The sequence below is a fragment of the Moschus berezovskii genome, chromosome 10, assembly GCF_049115385.1.
Source record: "Moschus berezovskii isolate FMDL1 chromosome 10, NW_MosBer_1.0, whole genome shotgun sequence".
In the NCBI taxonomy this organism is placed as follows: Eukaryota; Metazoa; Chordata; class Mammalia; order Artiodactyla; family Moschidae; genus Moschus; species Moschus berezovskii.
In genome coordinates, this window is record NC_142469.1 from 48,184,355 (window position 1) to 48,204,864 (window position 20,510).

Sequence of the window (20,510 nt, forward strand, 5' to 3'; positions counted from 1 at the left end):
ATTACAATCAAATGTCTTTGGGGGCTACAGTCACCTGAAGACTTGACTTAGACAAGGGGATCCTGTGGTTCTAAGGTGGTTCAGACACAGGACTGGCAAGTCAGTGTTAGCTCTTGGTAGGAGGCCTCAGTTCCTGCCTATGTGGGTCCTCCTCACAGGACTGCTTAAGTTTCTTCATGCTCACCAAAGAGTGACTAATGTGAGAGAATTATGCAGAAACTGCAATACTTTTTATGATAGCCTTAGAAGTTGGTCACACAGACTATCCCTGATTCAATGTAGGAAGACACCACCAGGAGACTATGATAATTGGGGGTCATTTTGGAAGCTGGCCACCATAATTTCATAAAGTAAAGTCCAAAAATAGGCAAAAATAAGCTATATTACTTAGGGAGACATACTAAGTTGTTTCAACTATAGAAGAAAGGAAAGCAATGATTACCATGAAAGTAGTTACCCTATGGAGGAAAGAAGGTTTGAGTACACAAGGATCACTATTTGTAAAAGAACACATGTTTTATGCACTTTTCTGAAATTTATATATTTCATAATTGCAAGGAAAAGTTCTATAAAACATTAAACCAAAAGGGAATTGATATGAAACAGAAAGTGCTCTTTCCTCTTTTCTATCTCAAATATAGATCAATAAATCCTAAAGGATAATTTTAAATATGGTTGAAAGAAGAATAACAACAACAGCAACAATTAACACTAATAATATTAATTAATAATTATTCTAGTCTTATAATAAATATTGAGATCTGACAGTATAAGTCTTCTAATTTTGCTTTTATTCTTCAAGATAGTTTTGGTTACTCATACCACTTTGCATCTCCATGTATATTTTAGAAATAGCTTTTTAATTTCCACAACACTTTATGATGAAATTTTTATCAGAATTGAATTAAATATATCCATCAATTTAGGAAGAATCTGCCTTTTTAGAATAGTTAGTCTCCACTTCTTAAACACGGTGTGTCCCTTCACTGATTTAGGTTTTCTTTATGTTTATAGTTTATGTATTTATAGTTCTTTGTGTAGCAGTCCTGCACACATTTTGTTAGGTTTTTTTCCCCCGTGGTATTTGATGGTTTGATGCTACTTTAAATGGTATTGTTAAAGTTGTGTGTGTGTGTGACTGAAATATAGAGATATAATATAGAGATATAATTTGATATGGATTTGGGGGTACTAATTTGTTTGGCACTAATCATTCATTATAATAGTTTACCTGTTCACTATTGAGGAAGAACGGTTCTAAACAAAATAGCATTTCTACCTTTAAAATCTTATATTTTTTTGCTTCTTTTTCTTGTCTTCTTCCATTGTCCATGAATTGTAGTACAAAATTAAGTAGAAATGGTGATAGTGGTTATCTTTATCTTATTCTGGACTTCAAGAGGAAAGCTTTTAATATTTCACCATTAAGTACGATTTTAGCAGTAGGTTTTTGTGGATATTGCTTGTCACATTATGGAAGTTCCATTCTATTCCTACTTTTTTATAAGAGTTTTCATTATTGTGTTAAATTTTTATCAAATTTTAAATCTCTGCATTTTTTGAGAATATTCCATGAGCTTTATTTTGTTCTGTCAATTAGTTAATTGTATTCACTAATTTTTACAATTTAAATCAATCTTGCATTCCTAGAAAAAATTCTTTAGTCCTGACACATTATCCTACTGTTTATATCACTGACTTTGATTTGCTACGATTTTCTTCAGGATTTTTGAATCATTGTTCATGATGAACAATTTTTCCATGTTAATGTAAACTAGTTACATTAAATTATCATTTTTTATTTGTAATGCTTTGTCATGTGATGAGATCAAGGTCATGCTGGGATCATAAAATGATTTCTATTTCTCTAGGAGAGTTTCTCTAAGCTTGCTTTTATTTTTTCCTTAAATGGTAGAAATTAACATTGATGCTATCTGGGTCTAGAATGTCCTTTGTAAAATGATTTAATTATTTAATTTCCTTACTACTCAGGAAATGTAGAATTATTCAGGTTTTCTATTTATTCGTGTGCCTGTTGTGGTAAATTAAATTTGACATAATGTGACTTCTCTTTGTCAGAAATTTTGGAAAATACTTTTAGTGATCACAACTTACGTATAACATCAAAATGATTAGATTTAATAACATATGAGTGATATAATCTTGTTATGTACTCATATTTAACACTTTCTAGCACTTTTTCTCTATTTTATTTTATTTTTTATCAATTTTTATTGGAGTATAGTTGATATACAATGCTGTGTTAGTTTCTTCTGTACAGCACGGTCAATCAGTTATACATATATCCACTCTTTTTTAGATTATTTTCCCATACAGGTCATCAAAGAGCATTAAGCAGAGTTCCCTGTGCTATACATAGGTTCTTTTTAGTTATCTATTTTATATTTAGTAGTGTGTATATGTCAATCCCAGTCTTCTAGTTTATCCCTCCTTCCCACATTTCCCCCTTGGTAACCGTAACTTTATTGTCTGCATTTATTTATGACTCTTTCAAAGTAAAAATTAACAATCATTGAAAGTTGCCCTGAGTAGCATAAATCTTCCATCAGACTTTCAGCTGCTGTAACTATACACATAGGTAACTGGCTTTAAATATATTCAATCAATTAACAATTATATACTGTGGGATGTTAAAATAGACCCTTTCAAATCATAAAATCACCTAGGCAATTCACTATACAAGTCACAAAGCCAAGATTTTACAAATATAGGGAAATTACAGATTACTTAAATTAACTGCATCATTTTTCAGACAAGGAAACTGAGGCTCAGAGAGGCTAAGTGGCTTATCCAAAGTTATACAACCAATAAATAGCAGAGCTGGCATTAACAATCCAGGTCTCCTGGTTCTTGCTGTGGTAGTTTCTCCACCACATCATGCTAGCTTTCAAACTACACATTCCATGTGGCATTAAGAATGACTGAACAGCACTCTGGAGCCAGCGAGCTGCGACTGCTAAAGCCTGTAAGCCTAAAGCCTTGTTGCTCCAGAACAAGAGAAGCCACCGGAGTGAGAAGCCTCTGTGCACTGCAGTGAGGAGCAGCCACCACTCACTCAACCAGAGAAAGCCTGAGTGCAGCAAGAAAGGCCCAGCACAACCAATAATAAATTCGTAAAAAAACAACAACAAAAGAACGACTGAACACGCTGAAATTTGAAATCACTTTTCAAGACCCCTTGATTATATTTAAAAAGATAAAACAGGACCGGTATCATAGTAGTTAACATTTTAAAGCCTCATTTTGTGTCTTTTTTTATCACTTTGAATTTTCAGTGACTATCTTCTAGCCCACATTATGTTTCAGATGCCATTTCTCCTTAACTGTACAAACATAACAGTTCCTGAGAATCTGCCTGTAGACTTTCTACTTCTCCACTTTAACTGCCCTTCTACTGTCACCATGTACCCTCCCAATGCTGCCAAAATTATATTACACTTCCTGTTTTGATCATATACCCATAGTTAAGTGCTTGGTGGTCAGGGATGATATATATATATTTGTACCATGTACATGTGCATGTGTGTATGCTAAGTCACTTCAGTTGTGTCTGACTCCTTGCGACCCTATGGACTGTAGCCCACCAGACTCTCCTGTCCATGGGGATTCTCCAGGCAAGAATACTTGAGTGCATTGCCATGCCCTCCTCCAGGGCATCTTTACAACTCAGGAATCGAACCTGTATCTCTTATGTCTCCTGCAATGGCAGGCAAGTTCTTTTTCACTAGTGCCACCTGGGAAGCTCCACCATATATGTGTGTGTGTATATATATATATAATGTTTCATAATATATATATTATATATAATTTATATTTATATTGTATATATTTATCTTATCTCATACAATATAAAGAACATTCAGTAAATACATTATTGACTAAAAGACTGATACTGTGTTTTCAATAGTCCAGTGGTATGAATATGAGTTAAGAAGATATTGCACCTAAGTTCAGCTAACAGCTTGGCCACTTATTACCTGTGTGACCTCAGACAAGTTGCTTAACTTTTCTGGGTCTCAGTTTCCTCATCTGTAAAACAAAGTTAATAATAGTATCCACACAAAGTTGTTCTGAAAATTAGATGAGATAATCTATTAGCACATTGCCTGGCCCATAATAAGTGCTCAGAAAATATTAGCTTGAGATTATATCAATACTGTCATTAGCTACTACTGCTGTTGCCATTTACCATAATTCCTCCTGTCCCTGTCCTAAGTGGTTTGGAAAACTCTCCAAATCTGAGGGTTCAGTGAACCTCTTCTTTTTGATGAGAAATGTATCTGCTACATAAATAGTAACTCATCCAAATCCCATTAACTGTAGGTAATTTTATTTAATAATCATATTTTAAAATTTGGACAAATAAATAAATGGCAAAGCAATTTTTATTAAATCCTGTTTTCTCAATGGCTATTTGGAATACAGCATTCATTTGCAAGCCCCAAGAATATTGAATAACAGATAAAATAAATAATGATCATAATGCAAACCACATTCTGATTCCCACTTCCCTGCAAGTACAGCTCCGTGTAAGAATTACAAGAGCCAAAAAGTAACATGCTTATTAACTGTGGGTTACTCAGCTATATACATAGAGCTTAGCAGATCACGTGAATGTTTCCATATTCTCTGTCAAGCGAATGGTTCCTTAGAGCCCAGTTCTTATAACCCCTAAAGAATTTCAAGATTTGCCTGAAAAAATACATTTCCATGACTATGACTGAACACAAATTTGAAAAGCTCACTGAAAGCAAACCATCCTGGAAGACAGGAAATGGTCATTGTTTTCCAAGAAAGCAAGACGCTTCTGTACAAGGGAAATCAAGCTGGTCTTAGGAGCTTAATCTCAAGTCCCCCACATAAATCTGCAAGTGCCATATGAACGGACCCTATGCTTCACCTCACACATGGGAACACACTGGAATAAGAATATGGTCACTTATCATTGAAGGTAAAAGACATGTTATTCAAAACTGCCATATAAATGCATCCAGAGAATTATATTCCCTCCTTTCTTCACATTCATTTTATTTTATAGCATTCAGAGATCTAGAGGGATTCTGGACTTGTAACAGGCAAGTTATAAGCCTCCAGAAAAACCTGTCAAAAGACTCAGATCTAAAATACTATTTCCTAGATACAAAGTGTTTTCTGCAGCTGGGCTCAGTGAAACCTTCACTAGCAAAGTCTCTGCTACCTCATCAGCAAAACAAATCCTACTAATCGTTTTACTGCTATTTTTAAGTCTTGGGAACAAAATGTTGTTGTTGGAACAAGTCTAAGAGTAAGAGATAAAAAATCTTGATTCAATTTCCAGCTGGTTACTTTAACCAGGAGTAGGCAAGGTGGGGAGACCTAACCTTGCCCAACCACTGCAGAGGAGTGATGTCTAGTCAATGGAAATGGAAGTGGAAGTGTTAGTTGCTCAGTTGTGTCCAACTCTTTGTGACCCCATGTACTGTATAGTACACCAGGCTCCTCTGTCCATGGTATTCTCCAGGCAAGAATACTGGAGTGAGTAGCCACTCCCCTCTCAGGGGATCTTCCTAACCCAGGGATCGAACCCAGGTCTCCTGCATTGCAGGCATATTCTTTACCATCTGAGCCACCTGGTCCATGAAACTGAGTGCTATTACATATGTAAGGCAATGAAGACCAATACAAGATCTTTGTAAAAAAAATTACTGAATTTAAAATTCATTTTGAATGGCTTTGCTTCAGTAGTCAAACTTGCAGGGGAGCAGAGCAGATATAAGTATTTTGATGGAGACTCACTATTGTACAGCTCTTATAATCCATGCCGGAAGTCCTTTAGTGGTACAACCCTCTCTGAATGAAGTCCCAAAGGGCTGAACCCATATTAAAAATCTCTAATATAAGAAGATTTACAGCAAGGTTACAATGTAATTAACCTGAGTTATCTTTCAAAACTCTTGCTGATATATATTCTGTCACTTCAGACTATGCTTACACTCTGGTTTTTTAAATCAGCAAAGAAGGAGGTTTTCATATTCATTCTAACTTAAAGGATAAAGGAATGTTTGCATAAAAAGAGTTGGCCAATACTTTCTATTATTTTCTAATATTATTCTTATAACTATATTCTTATAGCTATTTTTTTAAATGGCTACTCTGTATGGCAAAACCTTACTCTGTCCAATGCAGAAAAGTTTGTGATTTTTATTTAAGGATCATGATGAGTCCCTTCATTTGTTTGGAGGGAGGAAAAAAAAGTAAAAGCAGAGCTATTATTCTGTGTTTATAACAAGTCTATTACCACAGCAACGACCGTGATGTCACAAACCCTACACCAAGGGCCAGATTCTGTCTCCGAGGGGGGAAGGGCAGCTTAGGCTTGGAAATCGGTTGAAATTGAATGGAACATGCAGCCCAAGCGAGGTCAAAGCTTGTGGTAATCACTAAGGCATGAGGAGTTCCCCTTCTCAGAAGAAAAGGGGTGCAGGAACAGAAAAGCAGTCCCCGAGGCCCAGAAATAAGCTACCCCCACACTTCTGTCTGCAGCTGTGCAAAAGCAGAGTGGAAATCCAAGCGAGTGTGGTATCACCGTGTTCCCGATCACGAGAATTCCACTGGGCCCACTGGCTGCCAAACGTGGATGAGATCCAGTGGTGAGCCTGCCTGAGCACATGAAACAGTCTCTGGAACTAGTGCCTGACCAGATGTAGCCTTCTGGTACCTCGGAGCAGAAGCAACTTGCCTCATGATGGCAAGACTTTAAAACCAAGCTGGGGTTTTACTACTAGTACTAGGTCAGCCACGTTCACGGAACCACAGATGCTTACAGCTAGAGAACATATCAAGTCTCCCAAAAGATATGGGCTTGAAAAAAAATTACCTTCTGCAGAAACAAGTTGTATCCCCTGTCATTAAGGAATCTGAAGTAGCATATTAATAAGTATTCCTATTCTGATACAATCTAGGGAAATTCTACATAAATACACTGAAACAGCAACTTTATATTAAAAAGAATATTGGATTAAGAATCAGAAGACTTTAGCACTAGTCTTGACTCAAGCACTTGGAAGCCACCTGACCTTGAGAAAGCCATTTAACTATCTGAGCTTCAGTTCTTTACTTAACAATATCTCAAATGCTATTTCCCAGGGTTATTATTAAGATAAGTAAATAAAATTATAAATTAGAATGAGTTTTATAACTATAGGATTTAATATGAACATAAGGTATCATGAGCATTTTCACATAGCTAATTTATAGTATAACAGGAATAATTTGAACGCTAATAATTATTTTCTTTCCAGGAATCCAGAGTACACATACAGTGCTCATCTTCCCTATCCTGAGAGGTAGACACTTGCATGATACACTCAACTCTAAATTATTCAGGGCCTGATTATCAAGAGGCCACTTTCTTTCAGCCATTGTATGATTGTTTCCCTAAGAAATGCCACATTAACCTGTATATGGCTAGAAAATTGACAGTGAGTGTCCCTCAACTTGTCTTGAATAATAACTCTGGTAAAAGTTTTAGCAAAAGGAAAAACTGAAATGATTAACTAGATAGGAGTTTTTGGATAATTGGTGAACTTTACACTTATCTATGGATAAGTACTCAAACCACTATCACAAAGGCTATGGTCCTGGTCAAAAAGGTTGAGACTAACTCAAACAAGATCCTCGCACTTTCTCAGTGAACAACAAAGTAACCTGTACTATCTTATGTATGTGCAACAGGAATTTGAATATGTCATTCATTCATTTATTGAACAGACCCTGGTGGACTACTATTATGTGACAGAGCTCACCACATTCTCTGAAAACCCTGCTGCTTTCCTGCCCTGTCACTGTGCCTTCCTTATGATATAACAGAGAGCACTCTGACAAAGTTCATAGCCTGACTCTATTCATCTTCCTGTTATCAGGAAGACTTTTGCCAATCTTACCCTAATGCAAGGGTCAGCAAGGTATTTTCCCTGAGCCAAACCCTGTTTGCTGCTCTTTTTTGTAAATAAAGTTTTATTAGAACACAACCAGGCCCATTTGTTTATGGCCTGTTTATCTATGGCTGCTTTTCTGCTGCCACAGCAGAGTTCAGTAGCTGTGACAGGACAGTATAGTTCCAAAGCCTTAAATACTATCTGGCCATTGACAAAGCTTTCCAACCCCTGCACTAGATAACATAAATAAAAATTCATCTCTCCTGTAAGTTTCTGCTTAAGGAATAATAGAGTAAGCTCCTTGAAAGCAGAGAACTTTGTGTACCTTTGTCTTGTCACATGGAACCCTGGAGTAGGATTGGGTCAAGGTTTAGAGCAGATACAGAAAATTAAACATGTCCTCCCCTATATTCTGTTTTCAACAGATGAGTGTCCTAGAATTCCATGGAAGACAGCACAAAACCACTGGTGTTCAGTTACTCTGGCTTTTAATTCCTCAGAGTTTTTACATCTAAGACTTCCAAGGCTCAATTTTTGGCCTCTATCCTTTGCATATTTATTTCCTGATCTGATGTGGAATTAGAGCTAAATAGGAGCTGTGTGCTTGAATTCCACGTGGCTGGCTCAGCAGGAAACTCCAGGGCAGGTTTTTTGGCATGCCAAACTCTTGTTAGCCTCAGCTATGCTAATTTCTAGAGCTGTTTGCTTTGCTCAAATAAACCTTAGAGGGGAATTTGCATTTGGATGCACACCTTTTTATGCACAAATTATGGGCATGATAACTCTAGGGCAGAATAAGGACTGAAAAAAAAAAGAATAAAAAGAGGCATGGTACGGACTGAACGGTTTCCACGGCAAGCACTATGCTGGTGCTTCACGTACATTTCCTCATCTCAGGGCCATAGCTATCTCAGGTGCTGAAACTGCGACCCCCATTTTATATATGTGGAAATTACATAGCGTCTCTACACTCACAGACCCGGTAAATGACAAAGTCTAGATTTGGACCCAGTCTATCTGAACCTAAAGCCTGTGTTCTTTTCATTAGTCATGCTGTTTTACTGGTATCCTCCTCAACTTTACCACGCACTGAAGCCACTGGACATACATCAAAACAAAGAATCCTACATTTACAAAATTAGTCAATTTTCTCTCCAGTTGTCCTATGCAAAATATATCTTCGACCCTTTAGGAGATAAAATTTGGGTCCCTCTGCACCATAAAACAATCAACCAAAGAATAACAGTGGCATTACAAAGACAAACATTACATGAAACAAAAATTATGTTAGTATTTAGTAGACAAACACGATCACAGGTGATTTTGATATGTAAATGGATTTTCATGACATATGTGAGGACCTCAGTATGAAAGGACACTTTTGCTGCTAAAATGTAATAGGTCAAGTAAGAGAATGTGCCCATACCATGAAGGAAAATGTTAGTAACACTTAGAAGATGGTATAAATATATCAATAATTTATGTCTTACAAACATATTCACCATTTATGGAAACATAACCAAACACCTATCTTCTCCCCTCGCCAAAAAAAAAAAAAAATACAAGCGTTACCTTTAGTGAGTTATGATAAGTACTGCTATCAAAATTCATTATTTATCATTGCTTAATTCAACATACAGAAAAATAACCAGCACAGCAATTAAGCATTCTAGCAAAATTCTAACATTTTACAACAAGCCAGATACAATATTACTGAACTTCTTTCTCCATGTGGAACATAACTGTAACCTAGCTTGCAACATAACATCATGCTCAGCCTATTGCCACCTAGCTTAATACACTGCCATCTAATTTTCTGGAAATATACAAGAATTGATTATATTTTCATCCAAGTAAAATTTGAATCCCCATTTTTCAAAAAGTTCTTAAAGAAAGCTTTCCAGGAATTAGAAACAACTCTGTACGAGATGAATAACCTGGGTTGTTTCTTAAGTGGATTTAGAAGAAAGGCCCACTGGGGAACAAGCCCGCCACACACGCTTTATAAATTGCCCCTTCCTTTGGGAACGCATCAGGGAGACGTGGTCCTCACTGCACCACACCAAACAGCTCACCACGGTTCCTTTTTTTCTTGTTCACCCATCAGTAGATGCCTTTTCAAATTAATTTATCCTTTTTAATTTTAAATAGATTTCAGAGAAGGAAAATAACGTTTTCTGTAGCCAAGTGTAGGAAAATTTATTGTTAGTTGAAGGTCAACAGCTTAAGCAGTAGTAGATTGGGCGTATTTACCTATTAGAGTAATGCTCCTCAAATGATACATACACTCACATTTCTTAGCTGCAATGTCCCTGAAACAGTCTTTTCCAAAATAAACTGAAGCATTTAATAATTAATCATAGGGCAGTTTAAACAATTTTCTGTAAATCATTATCACTGGAAACCCCAGTAATGACTTACCTGCCGGCGGCTTTATGAAAGGTGGCGGAATTAAAGGTACAATAATGGGCACATTGCCATGCTCCTTCGACCCCGCAGGTGAGTCACTGAGCCCATTTCCCGTGGCAAGCCCTGAATAGCCTGTGCTTATATTGTACGGTGAAATAACACTGTCCTCAGGTAATTTGGGTTTTGGCAAAGAATTTTCTGTAAAAAAAAAAGAAATAATTCAATATGATGAAAAGACTTACTTTCCTTACAACCACATTTTCTCAAGGAAAATGGCTATGGAATAAAATTTTTTTTCTTGCCAGTCTTTAAACACTTTACCAGAACTTAATCCTTAAACCTTTCTCAGCTGTATTACCGTAAATTTCTTATGGGCTCCTTTATAATTTGCTCCACCATGATAGCTAATATCTCTACTGTATCGTAGTGATGGATTTTAGCACTGTAAAAGCCCATAGAAAATTGAGAGGCAATTAACCTTTTACATGTACAAAGTGATATATGGCAGGCATCGCTCTCTGGCTACCAAAGGAGACGCTTAAAAAGTGCCCCCCTACCATGGTAACCAGGTCCTGATATATTACAAAGTTGAGTGGTAATATAATCAAAAGAACCAATGAGAAAGAAGCTGATAATTAGGAAAAAAGAACCTAAACTGTTATTTCACAGAGTAGACTCATTAAATTAACCCATTAATAGCCATTAAAAATTAACAAAAATGGGGCTTCCCTGTGACTCAGTGGTAAAGAATTCGCCTGCCAATGCAGGAGACATGGGTTCAATCCATGGTCCAGGAAGATCCCACATGCCTTGGAGCAACAAAACCCACACGCCACAACTATTGAGCCTGTGCTCTAGAGCCCAGGAACCACAACTGTTGAGCCCACGTACTGGCCGCACCTTGAGAAAAGCCCACACACAGCAGTAAAGATACAGCACAGTCAGAAACAAATAAATAAAATGAGTTTTACAAATTAACAAAAATGATCATAAAGAAAATGTATAATGATATGAACTTTGTGAATTTTATCCTTGCACATGAACCATTAAAAAAATAAAAAACTCAACGATGGAAAACAACTTTTTCCCTTCAGTAGCATATCATGGCATTCTCTCCAAGTTCCCCAGAGGCAAAGATTATTACCTAGACCAAATATTAAATGAGCTATTAGTTTATAGACTATAAACTCATGACTTGCATTTTTCATTTACAGTGAAATTGATGATATTATCTCTGTAACATGATATGTACAATTTCATAGCAAGCTTAACATAAAATTTGTCACGTACGTTCAATTCCACATGCCCGCAGGACAGCTCATTTACATTTCGTTGCTTGGCATATAAGAAGGAAAAGCACTATCTGAGAGACTGGAAATAAAGGGCATGAACAGGTAGTGTATGCCAAAAGATTTTGAATGCGATGAAAATACAGATCAAATTGCCAATGATATCACACAATTAGTTTAGCCAACATTTTATTCAAGTTCCCCAAATGGATAGCTTCTTCACATATTCCTCTTCTTTTCTTTGATAAACAAATCTTCAATCCATATCTAGGTTCATAAATTCAGTATGCAGAGTAACACCCACCAAGGGTTCTAGGCTTCCCTCATGATTATCTGGCATTGCTATCCACCGGGAGAATCAGTATTAATTCAACTCTGCCCAGCCTCTAATTTCTACTCTCTGGCCAGGCTTCAACGATAATTCCTAAAGAATAATATAGGATCCAATCATCCACTACTCTCTTACTTTTCTTCTTACCCTATCCAAGGATGTGGGGATAAGGTGAAAACTTCAAACAGAAAATAGAAGTAGGGCTCTCCTTTAGAATTCTCACCTAAAACTGGGGGGCAAGAAGAGAAATTACCAAATTAACCATGATTGTCTCTTGCAGTCTGAAACTTTTAACCTAACATTTCCCTTAACAGAAAGCACCAGCCCTTAACAATCGATATATCAAAGGGTTTAGGAAGGTAGACGTTAGCAAACACTGTCCCTTTCTCTACAATTGTGAGCGGGACTGCAGTGCTTAGGATCCCGAGCAATGTCTAGCTAGCCCTCCCATTGCTGGAAGGAGATTAAGCTGTGTCTGTTTTTGTTTTGTGTTGTGCTCTTATATTCTGCTTATGGGAAAGCACTCCTGGGGATGTACATTTAAATCAACTATTGGCATAATCAACAAAATGAGTCCCAGAGCAACTCAATCCTGGCAGGTTGAGATAGTTAATCCTTGTTTGAATGAACAAAGGGACATTAAATGTCATTACCTTTGAGAACAGAAATGTGCTGCCGGCTCTCTCCATCTGTAGGATAGCTCCTGAATTCAATATCTTCACCATCTTTCAATTCAACCTTATCATAGCCATACCAGCCAAGAAGTTCATTCATGGTGTTTTCTGCAAAGTTCTGAAAGAAAAGCATTGGCTACTTATGTATATAATCAATAACTATTTGAAAAAGAATGTATACTTTGAATTCTATTACCACCACCCCGTGTTCTGCCAGCCTCGCCCTTCCTTCCTTAGAGTCATGTTCATTTTTCAAATCACGTTTGAAACTGTCATGCATTTAAATCTCAGGATGACGCATCCAATTATGACAGGCCTCCAGACATTTGCAATTTAAAGATAATAAGAAAAAAGGCATTTGTCAGTTTTGCTTAAGAATAGGAAGTCATATTTTGGCATATCCTTCTGCAAAGTCTGTATCTTGAACTAATACAAAAATATTGAAAGGTAAAAGCACAAAAACAGCTAAGAAGAGATTTTGAAACTGAAAACAATCGAGCATTTTGTGGCTCAGATTAATTTAAATTAGAATTGCTTTCTAACTCAGGTGTTGTTTCTTAACATGACTCTGATCTCAGATAAAGCAAAATCTCAGCAAAGAAATAATTCCTCGGCTGTCAACCACTGCCATCCAGGAAGCTGAATAGGCTACAAGGGTTTTCCTGTTTAATTTTACCTTTTGTAACAGTAGTCTTTAAACATCAAAGCATAATTTCCTTTACGAATTCCATTAGTGACAGATTGTTTCCCCATGAAATCAAAGGTCACTATGATTGTCTTCTGACAAATAACGTAAAAGCACCAAATAACTTTAAGGTTATTAGTCAGCTCAGATTTTAGATAACACATGAAAACACTTTATGAACTATAAATCAATATACAATCAGCCCTCTGTATCTGCAGGTTCCATATCCACAGATTTAAGTTACCCCTGTGGAAAATATTTAGGAATAAATTTTCAGAAGTTTCCAAAAAGCAAAACTTGACTTTGTCATGCAGGCAACTATTTACACAGCACTTATATTGTACTTACAACTCTTTACCTAGCATTTACATTATATTAGGTGTTATAAATAATCTAGAGATGAGTTAAAGTATATGGTAGGGGTGTGCATAGGTTATATGAAAATGTTACACCATTTCATGCAAGGGACTTGAACACTGAAGAATCTGGTATTCCAGTGTGGAGGTGGGATGCCCTGAAATCAGTCCCCTGTGGATTTGGAGGGACAACTCTATAAATGTAAGGTATTATTATTGTTGTTAGTATAGATGTCAAGCTGTGGAAATAATGGGTAAATAATAGTTGAACAAATTTAAAGCTTATACTACCAGGTGACTATTTTTAATGAACTTAACAGCTGCTAGGTCTTAATTCTTGTGTGTGTCTTAAAGTATCTCTATCTGAGAAACACAGAGTAGAGAAGGGATTACCCGGGACTGCGGGGTGGTAGAAATGAGCAGACTGGTCAAAGGGTATAGTATAGAATGGTGTATACTACGGTGATTGTAGCTAAGAACACTATCATACACTTGAATGTTGCTGAGAGAGTTGATTCTACATCTTTTCACTGTAAAAAAGGTAACTATGTTACAGGATAGAGGTGGTAGCTAATACTGTGGTTGTAGTCATTTTACAATATATAAATGGATCAAACCAACACACTATACACCTTAAACTTATACAATGTTTTCTATCAATTATATCTCAATAAAGCTGGAAACATTAATAGATGGAAGAATCCTATACCATAGAGTAAGAGCTTAATAAATGTTTGCTGAATGAATTTTTTTCAGTTCAGTTTAGTCGCTCAGTCATGTCTGACTCTTTGCAACCCTATGAACTGCAGCAGGCCAGGCCTCCCTGTCCATCACCAATTCCCAGAGTCCACCCAAACCCATGTCCATTGAGTCGGTGATGCCATCCAACCATCTCATCCTCTGTCATCCCCTTCTCCTCCTGCCCTCAGTCTTTCCAAGCATCAGGGTCTTCTCAAATGAGTCAGCTCTTCCCATCAGGTGGCCAAAGTATTGGAGTTTCAGCTTCAACATAGGTCCTTCCAATGAACACCCAGGACTGATCTCTTTTAGGATGGACTGGTTGGATCTCCTTGCAGTCCAAGGGACTCTCAAGACTCTTCAACACCACAGTTCAAAAGCATCAATTCTTCAACGCTCAGCTTTCTTTGTAGTCCAACTCTCACATCCATACATGACCACTGGAAAAACCATAGCCTTGACTAGACAGACCTTAAATCTTTTAAGGCATCTAAATTTTCTTAAGGCATATTTATCAGGCAAGACAGCCTGAGTGCCCTAGATGGAGTTAGAAAAACTATATATTTTAACCTTCTCTGTGACTCAAACAATCTTTTCTCATTCTCCCTAGAAGTTGTCATTTCTGAATTACACTGGGATATATAATTTATACCTGAAACAAAGCACCCAGGCTCAACCAGCATGTGCACAGCCTCAACATGCAAGTTCCATGTTCTTTTGAATTTCACTTTAGATTTCAGCAGGTTGCATAAAAAAGAAAGGATATTATACTACTCCACAAAAACAAACCTGGCATTTCAAACCACCTACATGATGCTGGACTTTTTTCCTTTTTGCTTTAGTAACCACTTGAGCTCAGAGCTCCAAATGGGTCAATCTGTGATGGTATAATACACAAGCAATTTTTTAAAAATCTAGACAGATTGATTCAGTGTTACCATCCACAAGGCCAACAGTCAGCCATATCAAGCTTTAGTGAGGCATTTATTCTCTCTGATGGCTGGTCATGTCCACATTAAATAGACATTCCTTTCATGAATGTGCAAAGATGATATGATCGATATGTATGATAAGCTCAGCAACTTCCGGAATACCACTGAGGAGGATTCAGCTAAACACTGTACTACTCAATCAAAAGACATTCCTAATTGAATGAGGTGTCAGTCTTCCCTAGCTCTCAATTTCTTTCACTGAGCTGAGTGCCTGACTGGAGAATGACAGTCCTAGGCATACAAATAGAGGTCTTCCATCAGGGGTCTGGCAGCAGAAACCTCGAGGATAACGATTATACCTTGCATTAAAAAGCAAACCAACAACAAAAACCCCACAATTCCCAACAGTGTTAAAAGCCAACTTCAAGCCTTCCTACTGGTAATGTATACTGTCTGCCTGAATCTCTAAGAGAAATGAGCCAAAGATAACTGCTGGCCACCATATCTAATTTTCTAGGCCATTTGTATCCTGGGCGCCCCTTGCTGGTTGTGTCTAACCTCTGAAGTGACACAAAAGCTACTGACACATCACTCATGGAGCAACCTCCCAGTCAAGGATACAGATTTGTTTGTTTCAGTCCAGCTGCAAATCCATTCAGCCTTTCAGAACCAATCCCAAGGATGGGATCCAGAAGTTTCAAACATTTGGGTAAAAACTGAAATTGCAACTGGATTCAGTTCAGTTCAGTTCAGTCGCTCAGTCATGTCTGACTCTCCGCAACCCCATGAATCACAGCACACCAAGCCTCCCTGTCCATCACCAACTCCCGGAGTTCACTCAAACTCATGTCCATCGAGTCAGTGATGCCATCCAGCCATCTCATTCTCTGTCGTCCCCGTCTCCTCCCACCCTCAATCCCTCCCAGCATCAGAGTCTTGATTATTGATACCCAATTTGTATTATTTGGGCACCTTAACTGCATCAATCAGTTTATGGTTTGTGCTGAAAACTCATAGGCCTTATGGAACAATCAATATGAACATGATCTATTTCATGATTTTTGAGTTACTATAAATGTCAGTGAAAATAAACTCTAAGCATTTCCTTTCTTATCACTGAAAATAAAAAGAAACACCTTAATGTTTAGATATATGACTGCAAAAGCAGAAAACAAAAGGTTTATAAAGCCTTGAGCCATAAATCTCAAACCTTTCCTAAAAAAGGAACAAGATAAAAGAGAAAACAAACACCAAAGTTTCTTGTAGTATAACTACAAGAAATAGGTATTACCTCTGTTTTATATACTACACTACACTAAGAAACTGAAGAACTCCAAGGAATAAATAATTTTTAATTTGATTTAGAATTAAAACTTAGAATTTGATGCTAGAGATCATATGGGCTCGTTATGGTGCTAAACCAAAGGAAATGAAATGGATTTTTGCAGTAACCATCCAAGAAACATAACATATTCTAAGAGAAGTGGATTTAATGTTTATGGTCCATAAGGGTTTTCAAGTTTTTCTAACAGAAAATTGAGGTGATAAGAGTTAAGTGCAGAGAGATTCTTGAGGTAAGGATGTTCAATAAAAGGTCAAGCTACTGTACTGACAGAAATTGTAAATTTGGTTTCCCCCAAAATCTTCACCCAGAATTTCTCATGGAGACTTACAGCAGGAAACTCAAGGATAGTCTCTTAAAGTCCCTTCCAGCGCTAAGATTCTGTGAAATCAAAGAACTACTTACACATGAAATAAAATAGATTTCACAAAGAAATATCATAATTACTGTGATCACACATCATCAATTTCACTGAACAGCCACTATCTCAAATATTTTATCATTGTTCCCATACACCATCAAAAGTGCCAGAATTTCAATATCCTGGCACCCAAAACACATTTTGCAGACTGCCTCTCGCCCTTGGAAGTGACACAAAAATCCTCTCTCATACCATGTGGTCCAATTTGGGTTTGGAAAATAGGTCACTATAATTACAATGATAATGTCTAACACTCTTATAGCACTTGACAGTGTTTCCACATCCTTTAATTCTTGTTCCTTTCAACAACCCTGCGAGTTAGGTGTTTGGTTTCCATAGTAAACTTCTGGTGAACCTCTGTGATATCCTCATTTTACGAAAGAAAATTGGAACATACAGAAGGTAAATGGCAGGCATGAGAGATCACCTAGTAAAGTCAGAACAAAAACACAGATCTTCTGATTCTTATACCAGGACTCTTTCTACTATAAATTCTGTTCAGTCCAATGTGTCAGCAACTCCAAAATAACTACTTCCCTGGTCCAACAAAGGACTGCAAAGAAATCATATTACAGGATGTCAATTTCACATACAAAAAGCTTTCCAACCAGGACATATCTACCTATGGTAAACTTGTTTTCTGATTTGGTCATTGATCTCTACTCTCCTTAATTATCTGTACTGTTGGAATCGTGGTTCTTAAAACTCACAATTAAAATTTAATCTCATTTGACAACTTTTTGACATCACATCTGACCCTAATGGCTTTGCACTTTTAATACTTTACCCCCATACCCTTCCTCTCCCTTTCAGATCCCCCTCTCTCATCTCCAGGGTTAATAAAGAAAGAAGAACATTCTAATTCTAACATTTAGTCTGAAAGCATGATCTTTTCCTAGAATTAAAAAAAAAAAAAAAGGTGGAAATAATAAATAGTAGAAAGATGGGAAAGTTTACTTTTCCTCATTTTTCTGAGTTCTTTCTATGCTGGCAAAATTTACTTTCGTTGGAATTTAATTCCCAGGACATTCATTAGACATTCTCCTTACTCAACTAGAAATACTGTATGCACGTCAAAGTTCAATCTAAATGGTTTTTAATTGAACATTTTACCAGGTAAACAATAAAGACTTGACTTCAAGTCATTTTGAAAATCACAGTAATTACAAAAATCTCAAAATACCTCTGAAATGAAAGTACTTCAAGGTCTTCAAAGAGGACTAATGATTTTATTTTGAACACACCAATCCAACTTTAAAATATAGGGTGGACATCACTGATTTCTTTCATCTCAGGCCTTGCATAACCAAATGTCGATTTGTTTTCAACTCAGTATCCTACCCAAGAAAGCAGAAAGTTTTCGGAGAGCTCCCAATCATTCATTCAAATGAGAGGAAAGCCACATTCTCCCTCTTCTCACAAATATAATTTCCATTTTACTCCAAGTCCTATATCCCTTTCCAGTGCTAGTAAAATATATCCTCCATCCCAAACACGCTGTAAGTTACCTGAGGGCAGAAACTTTATATTTCATTTTATCCCTCATCCAGCACAATGCCTAGCACTTAGGAGCTAATCAATAATTGTGGATACATGTGGCTACATCCACAAATATTTTTTTAAATGTGTAAATACAGAAATATGATTTTTCCATATTTTTCTAATGTGTAAATATAGAAACAAAATTCAGGGCACATGATTCTAAAAAAAATGTGTGAAAGTTTAAAAAATTATAACATCTAATGTTAATTAACATCCTCAAACTATTAGGAATTCAAGTTGATTCATTTTTTAGAAAAGGTAACTTGACTGTATGCAATAAAAGCTGAAGAATTTACATACCCTTTGATTCAGCAATTTTATTTATTTCTAGGTATGCCTAGCAGTTTTATTTATTCCTAGATATAAACTATTCTAAGGAAATATGTGCAAAACAATGCATGTTTAGCGTTCTTTCTTAGAAATAAACTAAATACAATCAGAATTTGGTTAAATAAATATAGCTTAGTCATAAAATTACTAAAACGGAATACTATTTTGCCACTAAAATATTCTGTGGATAATTTTTGCCACCATGAAAACCTGTTAACACTATATTAAGTTCAAAAAGGAAGGTTAGTACACTATAAGACCATTTAAAAAAAATGTATCATACATAAAAAAGAACATGGAAAGACATACATCAAAATGTTGACAGTAATTGGGTCTGGGTGGGAAAATTACAAACTTTGTTTTTCTTTTTTTGCTATTTGTATTGCTTATTCTACTATTTCTGCCATGCCTGTGAATTATTTTATAAAAATAAAAAAATAGTTTTAATTAAAAATTAACACATAGTCTTCTCACAGACAACCATGTCAGTCATATTCATAGTCCTGATAACAGTAAAAAGGACCTGTCCATTACATTACTTAACTTCAAAACATTCTGACACACGTTATCCAAGAAAGTGGAGCATATGAGAAATGCTTTCAAAGGAAAAGGAAACCCCCAATCCTGAACAATTTACAAGGTGGGGAAAGAAATGCTAGTATCTCTGCCAGTTAAGGTTATGAATAATAGAATGATGTCTATTTTTGGAAAATATTTTATCTCCCTTTTCACCTCCATGGGTTCTGACTGAGCTGTAAAGTAGATTTCTATTAAGCATCATTGGACTCACTAATTAAGATTTTTAAAGGGTTGGGGACGACAGAAGATGAGATGGTTGGATGGCATCACCAACTCGATGGACATGAGTTTGAGTAAGCTCCGGGAGTTGGTGATGGACAGGGAAGCCTGGCGTGCTACAGTCCATGGGGTCACAAAGAGTCAGACATGACTGAGCAACTGAACTGAACTGAAATGAAAGGGCTTGGGGGAGGAAGCTGCAGAAGAGAGGCAATTTCTTCTGTAGGAAGTAGGAATTAAACTAAATTAGAAATCAGTTTCTAGCTCTATCTATCCCCCAGGTCTGAAAGTTAAAAAAAATTATAACATCCAATGTTAACAAGCACTCTCAGACTGTTGGGAATTCAAGTTGGTTCAACTTGAAGTCATCTCTCTTAACACAGATCTAATGGATCAGTTTCATTTTAAAGGTTTTACCAAGAAGGAGGTAAAAATTTAAGCAGTGCAAAAGAAATGTCTACACTACAAAGTGTCTCCACGCTCATGACTTCACAGGATCAGAAGGAATCCTAAGGAAAAGCCCCTCCCACAGACGTCTCATTAGAGAATCATTCACATGGATGTCATGAAGAGCTGCCAGATTCATACTCTGTATGCAGACTGCACCCATTGAGCCCTGTTGTTTGTCCCTGAACCACACACAGATTCTTGGCCTGAAATCCTTTGAAGAAGGTCACTGAGCTCCATTTGGGTCACTTTGCAGCATTGTTCTCAGCCACGACCCAA

The 20,510-nt window shown here is 36.7% G+C and overlaps 1 protein-coding gene across 2 annotated transcripts in view; it reads right to left on the reverse strand.

Annotated features, from left to right (window-relative positions):
- SOBP (sine oculis binding protein homolog) overlaps positions 1–20,510 on the reverse strand; it is a 171,429-nt gene that overhangs the window by 144,308 nt on the left and 6,611 nt on the right. For both annotated transcript variants that reach the window (XM_055432834.2, XM_055432833.2), the window contains exons 2-3: positions 12,620–12,758; positions 10,359–10,544 (exon numbers count right to left, since the gene is read on the reverse strand). In XM_055432834.2, coding sequence (XP_055288809.2) covers positions 10,359–10,544; positions 12,620–12,758 — 325 coding nt within the window. The remainder of the gene's footprint in view (positions 1–10,358; positions 10,545–12,619; positions 12,759–20,510) is intronic.